The 19,874-nt window shown below is 52.8% G+C and overlaps 1 protein-coding gene across 1 annotated transcript in view; it reads right to left on the bottom strand.

The window, feature by feature from the left end:
- PITPNM3 (PITPNM family member 3) overlaps nucleotides 1–19,874 on the bottom strand; it is a 50,707-nt gene that overhangs the window by 13,365 nt on the left and 17,468 nt on the right. Inside the window, exons 4-10 of the mRNA XM_072978406.2 lie at nucleotides 18,764–18,811; nucleotides 12,030–12,106; nucleotides 11,593–11,828; nucleotides 5,306–5,495; nucleotides 4,050–4,169; nucleotides 1,453–1,634; nucleotides 464–633 (exon numbers count right to left, since the gene is read on the bottom strand). Coding sequence (XP_072834507.2) covers nucleotides 464–633; nucleotides 1,453–1,634; nucleotides 4,050–4,169; nucleotides 5,306–5,495; nucleotides 11,593–11,828; nucleotides 12,030–12,106; nucleotides 18,764–18,811 — 1,023 coding nt within the window. The remainder of the gene's footprint in view (nucleotides 1–463; nucleotides 634–1,452; nucleotides 1,635–4,049; nucleotides 4,170–5,305; nucleotides 5,496–11,592; nucleotides 11,829–12,029; nucleotides 12,107–18,763; nucleotides 18,812–19,874) is intronic.

Here is a 19,874-nt window from a genome sequence, read left to right as displayed (position 1 = left end):
AAACACCAGCAGAGCGTCAACAAAAAAGAAGAAAGTTTAAAATGCAACAAAACCTGGTTCCCAGCACTGAAAAATGCAGCCTGCAAAAGGTCAGCAAACTCTACCCAGCCACAAGGACTGGAGATCACTGCACACAAAAGACCAGCTAATCTCTCCACCTTATCACAACAATACACCCACAACAAAAAAACATGCTGATCACCACAATCACCCATCTCCTGAAAAGGACAAAAGCTGCCCCCCCCCAGTTTTGCATCTCTTCCTGCGGATTTGCAAAGGCCACCTTATTTACGCTCACCAGGGTGCTCTTCTGCCGTGTGTTTCGGTGACGGGGGAGATGTGGCCTGTGTGTATTCCCACATGACCATCCTTTCCTCCCCCCCCCCCGCCTATCTGTGGCCAGCCTCCACGGGAGGCAAAGAGGCCCCTTCTTGCCCCCCAACGGTGAGGGAAAGTCACTGACCTTCCAGAGCGGGCAAGACCGTTCTCCTCATGGCCAGGACCAAGCCCAGAGGAGACCCAAAGAGGAAGAAGTCGGACACGTCAAAATCAAAACGCCCCAGATTGACATCCGACGACAGGTTGGAGGAGTTCTCTGGTGGAAAATCCTCGTCCAGCATCGTTGAATGGATGCTTGGGGGGGAGGAGAGAAAAGAGAGAGAGAAAGAGGATAATCATCTTCTTGGATGATGATGGAATCCAACCAAAGGGCCTGCCTTTTTTCCAGACTTGCACCTGAAGTTGCCTTTGGAAATGTTACTTCCTGGACTACAATACCCAGAATCCTCCAGCTGCTTGTGTTCAGGTTCATATCAAGGCAACTTTCATGATCCCCCAAAGGCCATGAACACCTTAGCCGTGAAAACCAATTACAGTGGTGCCTCGCTTAACGATTACCTCATTAAACAACGAATCCGCTTGACAATTAGGTTTTTGCAATCGCTTTTGCGATTGCAAAACAATGTTCTAATGGGAAAAAAACACTTTATGATGATCGGTTCCCTGCCTCGGGAACCGATTTTTTGCTTTACGACGATCAAAACAGCTGATCGTCGGGTTTCCAAAATGGCCGCCCGCTATGCAAAATGGCTCCCCGCTGTTTTCAGGACAGATTTTTCACTATACAGGGAGCAGAAAATGGCCGCTCTATGGAGGATCTTCGCTGGATGAGCAGGTATTTTGCCCATTGGAACGCATTGAATGGTTTTCAATGCATTTCGATGGGCTTTTTTATTTCACTTGATGACAATTTCGCTCTACAGCGATTTCGCTGGAACGGATTAACGTCGTCAAGCAAGGCACCACTGTATGTCCCTTCTTCCAAAACTCACCGGCTCCGATGGGAGCCCATAATATTCCTTGCCGGCTGGCTCTCCTTTCCCCCTGCCTTGCTCACACCCCCTGAACTGCCCAGAAAGGGGGCTGAGCCCCACACACGGTTCTATGGCTAACCTGGACAGGAAAGCGTGGTGCTGCGCAATGGCGTCACACTCGTAGACGGAGCCGTCGCTCTGTTTCCGCGGCAACGGTTGCTGGGGCTCCTCGTTTTCCACCATGCCCGAGATGTCAATATTGCTCTTGCTGAGGCGCTTGAGGTCCCCCAGGTTTGAGTCTTCTGCAGAGAGGGAACTGTCCTGAAAAAAACGGGGAAGGAGGCCACAAAGGGGGAGAGAGGTGGGGCCTGGAGCTGAATTCGCACCCGTGCATCCTGTGGCCCAAAAATTTCTGCAAAAAGCCACTACATGAGGAGGAGAGGCTGCTGGACCAAAGTGTAAAGAGCTGCCCAGGGCATCCACGTGGAAAGCTCCCCCTGGTTTCACACGCCTTTCACTCTGAATTAATCTGGTGAATTGCACTCATTTGGGGCTTGTGCTCAGTCCTAAATCGTATCCCCCCCCCCTGACAACTGATCCGCCATCGCCAGAGTTTCCCGAGACAAAAAAAGATTTCTAAAAGCCTTAATTCCACCGGAAAGCTTATTCTTCCTTCACAAAGAGATTGTCTCAAAATTTCTCCCTCTGCCTTGCGTAGATAGAAAACCTTTCTCCCTAACAGCCCATTTCCTGAAAATTGGCTGCCGGAGACACAGCGGATCGAGGCTGCTTCGAAAGTGCACGGGGAGGAGTGGGGGGCCGGAGGAGAAGGAGAGGAATAATTGAAACTCTCCTAGACATGCTTTCGCTTTCCTGGAGAGTTAAACCCTCTCCGATTTGAAAAATGACTTCCCATTTGTTCCTGGGGCCTTCAACTTTGCCGTAATGGAATCGACTCAAAGCGACGTTAAAGTTGGCCACCAACGGGCAAAGTGGCCTGGAGAATCACAGCATCAATTTTAATGGAATTATACTTGAGTCAGCATCGTGAGCCAAGGACAGCTGTCAATGGAGTAATTATGTCTTTCTACCTGCCTCTTCGTAATCTCCGATGAAGCACACACACACATCCCCACCAGAAATGACAGGATGGATCCCGCCCTGCCCTGAAGGACTCCAGTTCAGTTCTCTATGGACAGAAGTGGTTTCAGGCGCAACTCAGATCAGGAGACTAACGAGGGCTACCACTCTGGTGTGCGCTCAGCTAGGCATCATGTCCCACTAAACCAGAATGAAATCACTCGGGATAAATTGCTTTTCCTAGTACACACGTCCTAATGGTTACAAAGAAGTGATCCTCTCCGGTCCGTCTCTCATCTACACCTTTTTTTACCCTTTTTGGCCAAAAACAGTTTGGATTTGGGTGCAATCCAAAGTGCTTAAATGCCCCATTCCACGCCCCTAAAGCCATCAACTCCATATACGTTACCTGCTACTATCGACTTAACCACAGGCATTCTTAAGCTCCGTTGCGGCCATCCTCCCTGCTACAACATGGCGGGCTTTACTTGCATTACGTGCAGAATTTACAAGCCAGATTTGCACAAAAAAGGCCATGTTTATTTATTTATTTATGTTAAAAAATGTCTTGAGCCCTGAATGAGCAAGGACACGGATTCTGCTCTTGCCAAAACCTTTCATTCTCGGGTGAATCTCTGACGGCCCAGCCATCTGTCTACCCGTTGGGTTTCCTTCTGGGCCCGGACGGCTTCTCCAAGAGGGAATGCCAGGCGCAGCCAAGAAATTTAAAAGGAAGCCCTTTTCTCCTAGTGCAAGTGGTTGAGAGTGACACACACACATACACACAGACAGACAGACAGAGTCTCTATGTCTTTCTACGTTGTGTTAGAAGTTGGAACCGACCGACAGTGACCCTAATAGGGTTTTCAACATTAAGTGAGATATTTAAGGAGGGTTTTTAACCAGTTCCACCCCAGTCAGCCTCCATGGCTGAGCGGGGATTTGAACTCACGTCTCCCATGTCCTAGGTCTACACTCTGTCTGCCCTACCAGGTACCTTATTCCTCTCTATGGCACGGATGTTTAAATGCCACGCACAGCTCTGACGTCCACTATTTGCTAGTTTCCTGAGAGAGGCCTCGTTTGGCACAAAGCGACCCATAATCCTGGTTACCTGCACCTTTTTTTTTTCCAGGACTCTGTCCCTTTGATATCTCATGAGAACTAGAGGTTTGAGTTTTAAAAAAGCAAAGCGGTAGACCGCACTCTCCTTCTCCCTGGCATTCCCACCTGCTGGGGCAGGCTCATTTTGCAGTGCCTTTCCTAGGATGGGCAGAAATGCCACAGAGGCAGCCCTGTGCCCCATTGCCAAGGCAGGAAAAAAGTTCAGCCGGCTTTGATGCATCTGCTGGTCACAGGCCCTTCCCCATCCTCTCCTAGCCCCCCATTTCCCAAGCTAACTAAGGGAGCCTGGCAACCGGTGCCACGCAGGGCGTCTAGACAAACACAACATTCCTGGTTCAATGGACGATTTCACAGCGAGAAGGGGAGCCGCCGAGCAAACCAGCTGCCAGTCGCAGCCCGACAGCTGGCCGCTCCTCTGCCACCATCTGGTGTCTCCCCCAGTTGGCGGCCCCCGGAGGCCAAGCCAGAGGGCCTGCCCCATCATTTCAGCCCTGCCAGCTGCCCGCCATCCCTCCCTCCAACGAAGTGTACCTGGGCACTGCTGGTGCTGCCCCTTCGGCTGCTGGCCTGGCTTTCATCCGCCAGGCCGGTACTGTAGCAGATGGCATCGAATCCCAGGATGGCCCCCACACAGTCACCAATGAGGCACACCTGCAGGAGGAAGAGGAAGGAGGAGGAGGAGGAAGAAGAAGAGAGGGTTGGTTCCATTCTCCGTCAGTGGCAAGACCAGAGGCCTCGCCCTGGACCACCAAGAGGGCTTCTCCAACACACCACAATGCTGGCAGTGGTGAGGTTTTTTGCTTCTAAAACAGCCACAGCCTCTTCACAAAAATTGCCTGCCCTGGGGGCGGGGGGGGCGGGGGGAAACATATTCCAAGGAAGCAGAAGTCCTCCAGCCCAGGCTGTATTTCTGGAGGCCAACCATGCACCCCATAAGACTTGCCCACCTCCAACGCAGGAGGGGTCGCCGCAAATCAAGTCAAGCCACCAGAAAGGCTGATCCTCCCCTGATCTCAGCCCAAGGGAGGGGGGAAATTAAGCTACCCAGCTGCCTGCGGGCTCTCCTGATGGGCCAAGGCAGGAGAGGAGGGTGGCCCTCAAGCTCACTCGGTGCCAACCCTCTGTGGCCACACGGGCACCCTCAGCCTTTGAGTCTTGTTGGGATTTGGGCCCCAGCCATTCCACCAGCCGCAGAAAAAGAAGACACAACACTCAAGGATGTCCAAGGTGAGATTTTTTTGGAAAGATGGGCAGGGCTTCCTCCCTTCTCCCCACAGCGTTCTGCTTCGTGGGGGTGGCTTTGACGGCCAAGAAGCCGGTGGCTGTGGGTCCCCAGGCAAGACAAGAGGAACTTGGATTTTGGGGGGTGCCCAGCATGGCCCCCACTCTGTGGGCTTAGCCCGATCTCAGGGGCAGGGGGTTCTGCCAAGCTGGCCAGGCAGGGTTCGAAGGCAGCTGGCATTTAGAACAACCCAGCAGACTCCCACGGCCAGCACCAAATCCCTCTCCCCTTCTCGGGACTGCCAGACCTGCACACCCCCCCCAAAGTCTCAGGAAGCTTTTTTTGGGGGGAGGCTTGAAAGTCACATTCAGGCAGCCCCACCTGGGGGCAACTTCCTTCCATCAAAGACACCAAGGAGAAAGAAGAAGCGACTCCGCCGGCGTAAGGCTTACCAACCCAAAGAGGCCCTGAGTGAAAAGGGGGTGGGTGGGAGCCTCTGACTGGGGTCCAGTCGAACCCCTGCGGAAACCCCAACTTTTACATTTGCTCTCGAAAATGGCCCTACCTGCCCGTTGAAGCCGGTCCCGTCGGGGGATTTGAGGAATTCGTTGTAGACCTGGTTGGCTCGGCTGATCACCATGGCGACCGCATCCTGGTACCTCGGGGAGGAGATGGCCAGGAGCGGCAAAGCGGCCAGCGGGATGTGGTCCTCGCTGCAGCTTAAAGACGTCTCGTCGTAGCTGTATGGGTTGAGGCTGCAAGAGCGGACGAAAAGGGCGCTGCCGGTTACTGTGAGCACCATTGACAGCAAGTGTGCAAAGAAGAGAGACATGGTCATTAAAAAAAGAAAAGAAACAGGCAAGGCTTTTCACATCTGGATGGCATGGGTGCCCACGTGGCTGCCCCAGACCCCAAGCCAGAATTCATCCTCACTCCAAAATCTGGGGGAAAGAACATCACACACACAAATGTGTGCACATATACATCGGATGCACCGACCTCATCTCGAATTCTGGATCAAGTCTACGTTTGAGCATCGATTGTACTAACTGGTTACCCTGAGAAAACCACGCCTCCCACTTCCAAATGGCCAAAACCGCCCCCCAAAAAGTGAGTCTTATGCCAACAGGAAAGGGGCCCAGGTAACGCAGGATAAGACCCAGCCTACCTGGGGAGCTGCAGGGTGAGAGCACTCACAAGGTCTTCCAAACGCTCCAGTATGCAAGAGAAACCCCGGGAGCAAATTATTATACTTTGAGTACTTCCATAGGAACCTGCCCAGACCTTAAGGTTGGCCACCGAGGCTTGGCAGCCCTGCCCACGAGGAAGACGAAGCCTTTTCTGCAGTGGCCCCATTTTTCTGGGGTGCCTGTATGGCTCCCTCTGTAAGCTTAAAGTCCTGGTTCTTCTGCTCGGCTTTTAACAAATGACAGGCTCCCCTTTTATATAACCTGGGCTTTGTTTTCTTTTCTTTAAATGCAGCCACTGTTTTAAGCATTTGCTGAGCACGGCCTTTCCCCTTTTTGTAGTAAATTCAGAACAGATGCATAAAAATGATTAAAAACAGACCGAGAAAGGTCTTTTTTTCTTTAAATCATCAGATGAAAAACATTCTTTAGAAGGCAACCCAAAACATGCCATAAAAGCCAGTTTTGAACATTCAGAAACATACGGAGCAACTGGAGTTTATAAATGGTTGTTTCGGCACTTTTTTCGTTTGCCTTCATAGGCGGCCTTAGAGAGACACCCAACAAGCCCGTAAACAAATGAAAACAGAAGACACCATGGAAGTGGATGGAATGCATCATCGGCATGCTCTTCTTTGTCTAAAAAAGGTGTTTCCTGGACGACACGAGCACAGAAGCAGCGTGTGCCGGTGTGTTTTCCTTTCCGTCAATTAAAGCCAGAAGCACCAGCCGGTGCCACAAGATGAGCCCCTGTCTGCTCTCCCTCTTCCCTCCAGAAGGCCAAAGCCCTCCAGAAAAAGGAGGAGACCCTCGGCCACTTTCCTCCTACACCCATAGAAGGGTGGCCCAGAAGTTCGTCTGACCCATCCTGGCATCCAGGAGAGACCCGCACTCACTGGTGGAGGAGGGCAGGAGTGTCAAATTCAATCATCATCCATACATTGTGAAGTATTTGCTCAACACCGATCTGAAGGAGAAGACCCCTAACTCTCCGTCCACCCGCTGGCCAGCCTCTGCTTGGCCACCCTGCTCTTCAGCCCTGTGGGACCGAGCGGCACACGGAAACAACAACGCCAGGGACTCCTGTTTATCTGCTCTGACCCCACTTCACCAGCAAGAGCTGCTTGACAGGCAGAGCCGCCTGCCACCACTTGAGACAATCTGGGAAGGCAAAAGAGGAAATTAATTTTTCCCCGGGGGGAAGAGGCAACAAAGCAGACAGACAAGGAGCAGAGCATCTTGCCTGGTGGGAGGGGGGAAAGCCGGTTCCACCCCGGAGAAGCAGAAGAAAGAAAGAAAGAAAGAAAGAAAGAAAGAAAGAAAGAAAGAAAGAAAGAAAGAAAGAAAGAAAGAAAGAAAGAAAGAAAGAAAGAAAGAAAGAAAGAAAGAAAGAAAGAAGGAAAGAAGGAAAGAAGGAAAGAAAGAAGGAAAGAAAGAAAGAAAGAAAGAAGGAAAGAAGGAAAGAAGGAAAGAAAGGAAAGAAGGAAAGAAAGAAAGAAAGAAGGAAGGAAGGAAGGAAGGAAGGAAGGAAGGAAGGAAGGAAGGAAGGAAGGAAAGAAGGAAAGAAGGAAAGAAAGAAAGAAAGAAAGAAAGAAAGAAAGAAAGAAAGAAAGAAAGAAAGAAAGAAAGAAAGAAAGAAAGAAAGAAAGAAAGAAAGAAAGAAAGAAAGACAAGACTGAGCCAATCCATCAAGGGAAGGCAAGTGGTCCTCCCTCCAATAGGGAGAAGCAGTGGAGAAAGGGCCACTTTAGGGAAGAACCTTTAAAGCATGGAGGGGAAGGTGGGGCATGTGCTAAAGGGCTCCATGGAGCGATCTGGGGTAGGGAGGCTGTGAATACTAGGGTCCCCTCCTGGTGCCAGTGTGCCCACCCACGGGGGAGAGACAGGAGATATCTCGCTACCAACCCCCTCTGGCCAGAACCACCAGCCTCAAAGTACCTCCCCTTCGCCGCTCAGAAGGACCCACGGCGGTTGCCACCGATTCCCGCACGGGGCAGATTCTGGAAGAGACAGGCTGGGCTCTCTGCTTCTCTCCTGCCTGGAGAGGCTTGCAATCTACGTGGCCACACAAGGGGAGGTGAGAGAGAGAGGAGAGGGGAAGGGAGGGGGGGCAATCAGCAGTCTCAAAGGGGACCAAGGAAGCCCCTTTGCTCAAACCCGAGTGGGGGGGGGGAACCCGCTTGAGCACAACGCAAAGGGTGATTTCCACAGGAGAGAAGAAAGGAAGGCCCAGCAGAGACATGCAAACGATGCGCCCGAAAACCTTTCCGCCATGGGGTGTGCCATAAGCAGGCCGGGGGGGGGGGGGAGGACGGGCACCTCCTCCTGAGCACAGCAGATGGCAAAGCTCCTGTCCTCAAAATACTGTAAAGTAACACAACTGCCCATCCGGGTGGGGTGGGGGGGACAGGACGGTTGAACAGAGAACGGCACCCAAATCTAGCCCTGGACCATTAGATGAACAGAGAAAGAGATTCACCCCGAATTAGGAAACCAGATGGAGAAGAAGGACAGGATGAGACGGATGGATGACCCACAAAGTTCGAGAGAGAGAAGGACAAAACCCACCATCAGAGGCTTCGCATCCATGCGGCGGGAAGCGGGTCAGACACAGAGAAGGGCCACTAAAGATACCAAGCTGGTCACAGCAGGGAAGATGATGGTTGGCCTTGGGGGTGAGGCTCATCCTGCTCAGAGGGGGGAAGAGGGAGCTTTCGGCCTTAGGGTGTCCCAGTCCAGATGTAGTCTACCGTGGGACACTTAACAGTGGGGAAAGGGTGGTGGCCATCTTCACACCCCCCACACACCCCTCTTGCTCAGTTCCTACTTTCAGGGCAGCCCCATTTGAGTTGGCCTTTGCATCCAAGCCTTGGCGGGGGGGGGGAGGCGTTGTCTCTCCTTGGAAAGAGCGGCTGCTGGAGACAAAGATGGATGTTGGAGGGGGATTAAGTGGTTTTACAAAGGCGCCTTCTTCTTCAATATCTCCACTCTTTGCAAGCAAACACACAGCTTAGCGGATTGTTCTCGGAGGAACGGTCAGTTTCTGGACAGGGAGGCGCTTTCGCCTTATATCCTGTTAAGTATTTTTGCTTCTCTGTTCACCGTTTTTGACTTCCCACCCTCGTTTTCCAAACTATTTCTCACTGCCTTCTTCTTGAATTGGGTTCCCCCCCTCATTTTTCCTTTGTGTGGCATGCATGCACGCTTGTGCATCCAATACAAAGCATTTCACAGTTGGAAAGACACAGTCAAGCTCTGTCGCCTGCTCGATTTGGCCACAAGATGCAAGCCAGAGTCTGAAGGGTCAAATCCAGAGACAAAAAAAAAAAAATGCAGGCAAGTGGTGTAAACAGGATCGGGGGGGGGGGGGAATAAAGCTGAAAAACGTCTGAAAGAGGCAAAGCCTTCCTAAAGCCTACAAGTGTTACCGGCCAAATCTGTCCTTGGTTTGAGACCTCATGAGAAGAGAGCTGCTTCTATCAGAATTCAGCTCTCCACGAGATGCAAAAGGGACTGAGAAGAGAGGCGGGCCCAACGCTCACTCTGCTGTCCGTCAAACTGACCCTGGAAGTAGCGTTGACTAGATTACAAAACCTCTCCACCAGAGGAAGTCAAGAACGAGAAGGTGAAACCTAATTATTTACAAGGCAGTTTAAATAAATTAATGCCTGTGAAGACACTGCAGAAAACAGCAATTATGTCAGGAGGTATATTTTGACACATGCACCGGCTCAGTTAACGGCCAATTATGCTGATAAGCCTGACGAGCTGAGGGCAAGGGAAGAGAGAGAGATTTCTCTTCTACTTCTGGATTTATTGCACAGCCGACAGAAAATAATGGCGTTAATTACATCTTGTGCCTGTTCTACCGACTTCTGGCATGGCCTGACCTTCTTAGACATTCAACGCCTCAGAGAAGCCGTGTCAGAGCCACGGATGGAGGAGCGCACAGTAACTCCCTTGGAAACCAGGTGAGAAGATGCGCTATGTGTTCACTATGGCCCTTCAGTGAAAGCCCACAGGGAGGGGCACTCGGTGTGTGTGTGTGGGGGGGAAGCAGTCTGTTCCCCCTGCCCCACAAGTGGACTGAGAGGGACCTGTCCCACTGCCCCAGTTTTCACCAACAAATGGATCGTGCCCCCCCTTGGTGCTTCCCCCACAAATGGATCGTGCCCCCCTGGACAACAACTCTGTTCCGTGGGGCAGAAGGCTGGCTTTCAGGACCTGCCCTGGGGGGGCCTGAGTAACACTGGTTCCTTTCGTCCCCCAGCCATGGGGAGTGGGGGTGGGGCTGCTCCCACGCTCCCTGCCGACGGGCCCTCCTTGCCCACCAGCCCCACTCGGTGCCAGCTCTGAGCCTCCCGCCTGCCACTCATCCCTTGCTCTCTGGAAGGGTTGAGGGATAAAAGGTCTCCCTCTGTCCCATGGAAACCGGCAGGAGAGGGGGTGGGCAGGTCCCCAGGGCCTGAGGGGGTGGGCAGGTCCCCAGGGCCTGGGGGGGTGTCTCTGCCCCTCAGCTCCAAGACAGGAAGGACAAGTGGGGTCAGATGGCCCCTCCAGTCCTTCTCATTCCCTCTGGGGGTGTGGGAAGGTCTCCTGCAGACACATCTAAAGTCTGGGTCCTTCCCCCCCCCCGCCTGCTCCGAGAACTGGGTGGGTGGGTGGAGGAATGGCAGCAGCCACTCATTGGGGAAACAGAGAGCTTTTTACCTTTGCTTTCCCCATGGAAACTGGACTGGGGGGGCAAGACACCCTGTCCTTCGGACTCTCCCCCCAGGATGGCAGGAAGCAGCGCACCAGGGCAAGAGAGGCGTTTCACACCCACCCACCGACTTATGTGCTCATTTTTCTCCACCCCATTGGTGCGGGGTAGGGCTGGCCCCTGAACAGGCCAGCAAGGACCCTTCCCCAACCCCTCCCCAGACCACCTTCCCCCCCCCAAGAGCAAGGCTTCTGGGGGTTTAGCGCCACATACCAGCCCACCCCCCCATCTCCATGCGGCTGCCTCTCTGCCACCCGGAGGCCCCCCCCCATGTGTTTGAGCAGCACAGAAGGCAATAAATACTGGCTAAATAAAACCGTCCCCCCGCCATGCCGCAGCTAAATCTCGTATTCCAACAGGGCCACTCTGCTTCACAAAGATTGTGTTTTTTTTATTCCAGAGGCTGAACCAATTGTTTGCCATGCTTTGAATCTTGCACTCAGAGAAACTCCCTACAGGAGCCTTGGGGAGCCAATCCTACCAAAAGGAAATGAACCGTCACAGCCAGGATTCCTGCCCGCGGGAGTCCAACAATGGCTCCCCACGCGTTGCCTTGCAGGCAAAGTGCAAACGGCGTGGGTCTGGCAGCGACTTCAGCTGCCTATAAGTCCACCACTTTTCTTCTTTATTGTGCATCTGCTGACAGAACAACGGCCTGTGATGGAGAGAGACTCCTGCTAACGCCCATTTCACAGAGGAGAGGCTGTAGCCATTCAAGACTATTCTACAGCATCTTACGACTGACAGAGAGAAAGAAACGGAGAGAGAGATATCTTTGGGTTCAGATTTGTTTTTCCTTTCCCCACAAAAGCTCACAGGGAAAAACGGGTCCTCCTTCAGGCTTAGATCCCAGATGAAAGCCACTTGCTAAGGAGAAAGCAGCTTTTCTTAGGGGGGGCTTACTTTGCCATGAGGGCGAAGGCTTCAGCACAGACGGCCGGGCAGGGGACCAGCCGGATCAGGATGTGCCCGAGGGCGGCGGGGAAGTGGGCCCGGGTCACCTCTTCAAAGACCGTCGTGAAGGTGTTGATGTCGGCCGCCTTGCTGCTCGGCTCGCTTCCGCCTGCGTCCAAGATATTGCCCCCGTGCAGGACGAGGAGCAGGACGTGCGTCTTGCAGTTCTGGTGCTGGCCCCCATCCTGGAGAGAAAGGGGGAGAAAGTGTGAGAAGGAAGCCTCCCTCCGAAAGAGCCGGATGGGAACAGCCAAGGTCAGATCTGAGCCCCTCCGAGGCTCAAAGTGCAGAAAAGCCCCCTTTCTGGAGTACTGGACTGCTCACGAAAAGGGCTGCAGCCGGCGCTTGGCCCAGCCCACCTCCCTGCCTGGAACGGAAGGGCTGACCTCGGAGTCTTCGTGGATCTCCACGCTGCTTTGCGGTGGGCATCGGTGCTTCCGTAAAGAAGCTCGGTACAATTCTCCTGAAAGAGAGAAAGAGAAGGAGTAAGACCGAGGCGCCTTCCTTGGCTTCCAGCTGCCCCAGACCGAGGTCACGTGGGCCGTTTCTTGCCTCCCTTCGATGCCGGCCCTAACCTTGGGGCCAACAAGATGCAATGAGCTTGTTTGGTATGATATTCTGTTCCTATCGGAAGCGCCCCGCTGCATTGTTCCCTTCATGACGCAAGGCCTCCATTTACCTTTCCAAAAGCCAAAAAATAAAAAATAAAAAAAATTAAAAAGTGTTTCTGGGTGCCTCTTTCTAGAGCAGCTCTCACACAGTATAAATAATTTTCAGGTGATGTTGTTTTTAAACATCCATGCTCCCTGCAAGCAGAAATCCACCGCACAAAGTTAGCTGGCCGACCACTTTTTCCCTTGCTCGCCTCGATCTTCCCAAAGAGTCTTGGTGGGGTGAAAGCACCAGAACCCGGAACCTGCCGTTCCCACCTGCCAGACCAAGCTGAGGGCCTGAGGCCTCAGGATTCGGCCAGACCATTCCACAACGCGGAAATCCTCTTGGAATACGAGGGGCTGAGCCCCATTGCTGATTTCCCCACCAGCTCTTGGGATGCTTGGGGGAAGGAAACTCATCCTTCTCAGTGGGTCTTGGCTTTTGCTTCGTAACCCATCGGCCCACTATTCCCCTCCAGGTCTCCTTGGGATCTTTCTCCTTGATTAAAAAACAGGCAGGATTGAAAATATTTTAAAGAAATAAATAAATGCATGAAAGAAGGCGCTAAACCTGGCCTCAACCACAGCCACGTGACTTTGGGACTTTAATAAAAGCACATGATTTTTTGGAGCTACCCCGCAAGAACTTGGTGGACAGCCTGAAGAGGATGAATTATCATGGAAAGCTAGCTGTTTGATGTTTTTTTTTTTTGTAGTGGTCTAATCAAGGTACTAACTGTTCTGGCATTGGTACCAATGGAAGGCCAGTCCCCGTTGTTTTGCAAATTAGCCCCCCAGGCGCATGTGTGGTGGCTGCTCTTATTTTTTAAACCTAGAAGTTAAAATCTGAGTGAAGTCCCTTTGGGACAAATCAAAGTCTCTTTTTTTAACAGGGGAAAGGACCATGGATTTTTGCCGTCTCTCTCTCTTATGCTGGCAACAATGGGAAAAGGAGATGCCAGGACCCGGGGCTCCCTAGCGATAGACGGTGGAGCGAGATCACAAATCTGACCTACATTTCAGTGTGCCGAAGGGAGGCTTCCCCACCCACCCGCCTCTCTCAGCCCCAAGGCCCATTTTTATCTGTTTATTCCTCCAGCCGACAAAAGCCGCTCTCTGCTCACACACACCTGGGGGTCGGGAGTGTCAAATCACACATCACTGGCGCTGCAGTGTGTTCAGGACACCTTCGAGAAACGCAGCGTGAACAACAGGTAACGGGATATTGACGCTGCCGCCTTTCTATAAAGCTGGGGTGGAACTAGAGTTTGCTTCACGCCCATCTCTCCCCCCCCCCGGATGAGTCGGGCTCCGCATTTTCTCCGCCTGCATCCGTTGCCAAGGAAACGGCTGCAGGATGGAACCCAATTATCCGGCCTCATCAGCACCACGTTTCTCTGCAAGGGCAAGAAGATGCGCCAGCCCTGCGAGGTTGCCTCCTTCGCCTTTTGACACAAAAGGATCTTCTCCCGGGGCTACCCTCCAGTCTTTCCTCTCCTTTCCAGCGGCTGATCTCTTAGCCCTTGACACCACCCGAGCAATGGGACCTTTTGGGTCCTGTGTGGCTGCCAAGAAGATTTAGGGTTCATCGTTTCTGGCAGGAAGTCAATTTGCCTCCCCAGAGAGTTGCTGGTTTGAGGAAAGAGATTACGCGGATATGACAGGCGGCTTGATCAAACCATCAAGAATGTTATAGAGAAGGCTTTTCCCCATGTGTGTGTGTGTGTGTGTCCTTGCAGGAATGGAAAGAACTGAAAATAAAAAAAGCACCAGTGGATGACAAGTAAGATCTGCTCCCCCCAATGTCCCCTTGGCCACCCAGGGGTGCAATCCAGGCACCATCTCTCTCTGTCTCCAACGGCCATGGAGGCACCACCGATGGATTGACTGACATTATTTATATGCTGCCTTTTCCCCCTCATCGGGGAAACCTCCACTTATGGCTTAAAAGCCTTGTCCTTCCATTCTCGGCCTGACACAAGGACTTCTCGGGGCTCCCCATTCCAGAGCTAGGGGCCAACCACCGAGAAGGCCCCGCCTCGTGTTCTTGCCAAACAAGCTTGGGAGCGTGATGAAACGGAGAGAAGGGCCTCTCCAGAAGATCTTAAAAGCCAAGAAGGCTCATCTAGACTCAAGCTCTAAAGGGCTTTATACCAGCACTTTAAACTGACCCTGGAAACAGACTGTCATCCAGTGAAGCTGTACTAACAAAGGAGTTATCTGCTCCTTGCAGCCAATGCCAGTCAATGCTGGTGGTGCTGGCTGGGGTCTCAAACCAAGCCCAGATAAGAAGCCACTCCAGGTCGGAGGGGCCCTGGTTTCCCAGATCCTGCCAGACTCCACTGAAGACCATTCCTGCCCACTGGTCACCCTGGCTAGAGATGGTTGGCCAGTAGCCCCACCGGAAGGTGCTGCCAGAGGCTGAACCTTTGAGCAGACACAAACAGACACACACACACACCCGACAGCCGTAGCCTCTGAGTAATCCCAAAAAGGTCCAGCCACTCCAATAATGGGTGGCCGTGATTCCACTTGTTCATTTCATTCCCGAGATCAGCTCGGTCGCCGATTCCCTCCGCTCTTGTTCAACTGCCACTTAATTAAAAGGCATGAAACTGATGCATCTCCACCTCCGCAGGATCCCCCCATTAAAGCTCCTGGATACCTAAGTTTAATGTAATTTTTAACCCACATTTTAAGGACTCGTAGTAAAGGAAGGAAGAGACTGTGCTTAAGATCCTCCGCTGCCTTCCATCCCCCGGAACCGTTTTAACAGGTTTGCAGACGCAGGTTTGCCTGCCGACGGGGCAGTCCTTGTCAGCGGGCAAGCCTGGGGGAGAAACAAGTGGCCGTGAGTTCCACCGCTTCATTCTGCAGCCTGAGAAGGCGCCCGTTCCTTTTTGCCTGCTCTGATGCTCTCATGGCTCAGCTTCAGCCGACAAACCCACTGAGTTCTAATGTTATGAGACAGGAGGGAAAACCTTCTTCCTCAACCTGTTCTTTGCCAAAAAAGGACCGGACCTTAAGAGACCCAACAAAGGTATAAGGATGGCTCCATCCAGGGAAGGGCACCAGGATGCCCGAGGTGCCAACTGCAGAGACAGCCAAGGGCACAGATGGCACAATAATCGAAGCCAGCCACTGTAAAGGCCCAGCATGCCAGGGAGAGGAGAGGAGCGGAGCAAGACTGTCGAGAAAACAGAGAAATTTCATTAGCTTCCCCAACAAAGCTGATTATGTCGGAAATTGTCTGTTTCTCTGTTTACTGGAGGAGTTTTAATGAGGCAAAATTATACGGGCGACTTCATGGAACTTAAAACAACCTCCCAGGTAAAGTTTTTTTTTAAAAAAAATCAGTTTTCCTTGGCAATTAATTTTTTTTTAAAAAAAATACTGTCATTACTGCAATTTATGCTAATTGCATCATTATGCAAACTAAAGGAACAAAGGAGGTAAAAATCAAATTCCATGCAGAAGGCAGAAAGCTGTGTGAGTAACAGCCCGCAATTTGGATCGCGGGGTGGTGGTGGCTGGGTGGGAAAGAGAGGCTTGGCTGGCAAATGCTGAAGAACCTTGATTTGGGGGTGGGGGGGAGAGCCAAGGGAGGGCAGGAGGTGGGTCAGTCCTGAAGACATCTGGGCAAAGGTGAGGGTCCCCCTCTTTCTCGTTTCCCCCCCCCACAGCCAGCTGGAGAGGCTCCTGGCGGCTGCCGTGTCAGCAGGGCTCGGGAGAAATGACGAACTGAACCCAAAGCATTTCAAAATCCGCGTGTGGGTCCCTTTCTCCTGCTGAGGGAAGGGCCCGTGGGCCCAAGGGAGGAGGAGGGCGTGAGAGATCTTGAGACAGAGACAGAAAACAACGCAAGGCATGTGTCTCCATGCAGTGTGTTTTTAAAAGTGAAAGGCTTCTCCTTTCTCACCGTTGGATTTAAATGCGGATAAAAATCCCGAGTCCACCCCCCCCCCCGTGCTCCTGGACCTCCAAACGTCACCTCTTTTCTGCATCTGTCCTAAGACACCAGCCGATCTCTGTTCACCTCTCCCGTCTGCCCAGAGAGGGAGCTGCACCTTCTTCGCACGCCCCCCCTGCACTCCTTTTGCACGCTGCCCCAGGGCTGACACCAGTCCTTGTGTTGCTCCGAGGGAGAGGAACACCTCAAGACAAGAGGGAAGAAGTTTTACAAGAGCTGCGGGGTCCCTCAAAACAGACCGGCCACTCCTGTTTCTGCAAGGCTGAGTGGCAGCCGTACGGGGAGGGGGGGGGCTCTGATTTTGTGAGTCAGCTCTGGGATGAACCCCCCCCCCCAAAATTAGAAGTGGTTTCCAAGGTACTGGGTCTAAACTGGGGGACAGGGGGAGGGCGGACGACACAGGACTCAGCTGTCGGACAGCTCCCGCAGTGTCTGGATTCAGGGCTGCTAGAACTTAATCAAAAGCCATCGCACTTAATGGCCCGCTCTAACAGCCTTGCAGATAGCAAGCTGATGTCGCCGCTCCAGCTTATCAGAAGAGGGGAAAGATCCGAGCCACGGGAAGACAGCTGGCCTCCTTCGGGAGATCTCTCTCACTTACGACAACGGAGGTAGCAAAGGGATTTCTGCTCTCTCTCTCTCTCTCTTTATCTCTCTCTCTCACACACAAACGCATACACTGCAGCCACCCGTGGAGGAAAGAACAGATCCAGATCTGCAACATTGGCTCAAAGGACTCACCACAGAGGAGCAAAAGCACAAAGCAGGGCCCATGGGAAGGGGAGCAAACCCTAACCCTTATTCTAAAGATTGGGGTGCCCTGAAATCCATCCAGACCTCAACAAGAGCTAGACCCAACGAGAGCCTTCCTCTCCCTTCCCCATAAGAAGCCCGGCTGCGCCGCACCGCCATCTGTCCAACTATTATTGGTTGTTGATGATAACAAATCTGTCAAGGAGAAATAAATTTGCACACAGGGCTGCTGGCATATGCTTCCGATTAGCGGGTCAGGAAACGAGTCTCTCAAGCCAAGCAAAAGACAGAGGTGCCTGCAGGGTTATGGGGAGCACAGGTGGGGAGGGTGGGTGGCGGGGGGCCACGCATGCGGGAACAGGAGAGTTTGGGAGCCAGCTTCACCACAACCAGTTTGCAACGGGGGGGGGATCGGACCCTCCCTTTTAAACGCTCGATGGAGCTGACGGGAACTGGGCTGCCCAGTGGGTTCCCCCCCCCAAGGAGGATCCCGTGCGGGGAAAACCAGGGCCCCTTCTGCGAGATCCAAAGTTAACGTGGGAAATGCCAAATGCAGTCCAGACAAAAGAGAACCACTTTTTTCAGTGAAGGGGCACGCTCTGTTCACGAATGTTGTTTTGAATTTTCAAACACCCCAAAAGTCAAGACCATTTCACGTTTACAATTGGGATTCTTCCCAGATGGCTTTGATTCACCCCTGAGCACTTTCTGCCATCCTGGAGGGTGTCCTCCCCTCCCCTGCACCCCCCCCGCCAACTCCCACTCCCTTGGTTTTCCTTTTCGTTTCGTTTAGTCGTTTAGTCGTGTCCGACTCTTCGTGACCCCATGGACCAGAGCACGCCAGGCCCTCCTGTCTTCCACTGCCTCCCGGAGTTGTGTCAGGTTCATGTTGGTCGCTTCGCAGACACTGTCCATCCATCTCATCCTCGGTCGTCCCCTTCTCCTCTTGCCTTCGCACTTTCCCAACATCAGGGTCTTTTCCAGGGAGTCCTTGCCTCACCTCTTTCTGGTGAGCTAACCATTTCAAAGATGGGCAAGGTGGATGGGCGAATGGGTGTTTTTTACAACAGCCACCCCACGAAAGAGAAATGAAAACACCTATCTTGTCTTCTGTTCCTCATTCAACTCCCACCCACTCCCAACCTCGCTCCGGTGGCCCGACTCTCCGGGGTTCTTCCCATCCTGCTTTATCCCACCCACCCAATTCAGCACGAGTTCCATGGGGTGCCCAGAGATCAATTTCATCAGATCACAACTCCCATAATCCCCTGCCATACACTAGGTCAATGGGAATTGCAGGCTGCCCTCTGGAGGGCCTCCACTTTCTCCAGATACCCTGAGGCTCCTCCTAGGGAACCATTCGCAACATGAGATACCAGGATCCGGACCCAGCACCTCATGCCAGCAAAGAACAGACTGGTCATGGGGCATGAGCGCTACGTCCCAAAGAGAAGTTTACAGGCCCAGCAGGAAGAGAGCGGGACACGGACTTCCCAGTGAGTGCAGGGCAGCTGAGGGAGGGGAAGATGGACAATCGCTACCCCCCCTCTCCAGGAAAACATGCCTAGAGTCATAAATAATCAGGTTTATAATCCCAAAGAGGGGGATCAGCAAGGCTGGATTTCTGCCTCCAGATGGCCTCAGAAAAGAGCATTATTGGGGGGGGGGGATTTAAACTGTGCTGCCATTTGTAATTTAGGCATTAGAGTGGATATATATATATAAAGAAAACAGCTAGACTCACGTTGCTTTTCCTGCAGGATGCCAGAGGAGCAAAAAGTAGGATCTTCACCTGCCAAAGGAAACCAGCAGAGACCAGATGAAAAGCCGCTCTCTCCAAAGGGTCGGCCACAAGTCAAGCCCCCCCTCCCTCCCCTCATCCCCATCACTCCCTCTCCGGTCTGCCCCATCCACCACCAAAGTGTGCCTCGAAATGGAGCTGCGCCTTGCTGCCCACCAGCCCATCCCAAGGAGGATCGGGCACCAGCTGGAGTCCAGCAGCCTCCACACCACTATCTATCTATCTGTCTATCCATCTATCCACCCATCCATCCACCCACCCACCCACCCACCTACCTACCTACCTACCTACCTACCTACCTACCTACCTACCTACCTACCTACCTACCTACCTACCTACCTACCTACCTACCTACCTACCTACCTACCTACCTACCTACCTACCTACCTATCCACCCACCCACCCACCCACCCACCCACCCAAAACATTTCTCTTTTTTTACCCGCACCTTTCTCCTTGGAAAAAAAGGACCCAAGGCGGCTGACTGTTGAAACACTAAATATGGTGTTTCAACACAGTAAGCCGCCTTGGGTCCTTTTAAATAAACTGCTGCTTATTTCCTGCCACTGCCCCAGGGAGCCTTTTTCCTCATCCTGCAAAGGTCCTCCGGACACAGTCCACATGTAAAGGGATGACTCATGAGTCGAGGGGCCAGGCTGCTGAGTCAAAGGGTGGCAGTAGTATGCGCCACACCTGGTGGATCAGCCAGCAAATGGCATGCTTCCTCAGCAAAAGCAACTGAGAGGGACCAACCGGGGCTGGAGGTCTTGGACAGGGTGGCCTGTCCCTTTTTCCCCCAGGCAGGATCAGGACAAGGGAGCTGTCCACGGTGCTGACAGACACACAGAGATCACAACCAAGGAAGACCCTCATAAGGGGACTCCCTCCTGATTTTGGCAGCCCAGATTCACAAGCAGTGGCTATCTGCCTGTCCAACGAGAGTGGGGAGGGGGAGGTCGGCAGGCTCACCCTCTATCTCAGCAAGACCCCCCCCCAGGGTCCCCAGACTGAAGCATCCACGAAAACAGCTGGCACATAACATCCAACCGCACAC

The sequence above is a fragment of the Pogona vitticeps genome, chromosome 7 (genome assembly GCF_051106095.1).
Source record: "Pogona vitticeps strain Pit_001003342236 chromosome 7, PviZW2.1, whole genome shotgun sequence".
Taxonomy (NCBI): Eukaryota; Metazoa; Chordata; class Lepidosauria; order Squamata; family Agamidae; genus Pogona; species Pogona vitticeps.
This window is presented reverse-complemented; position numbering and strand designations above follow the sequence as displayed.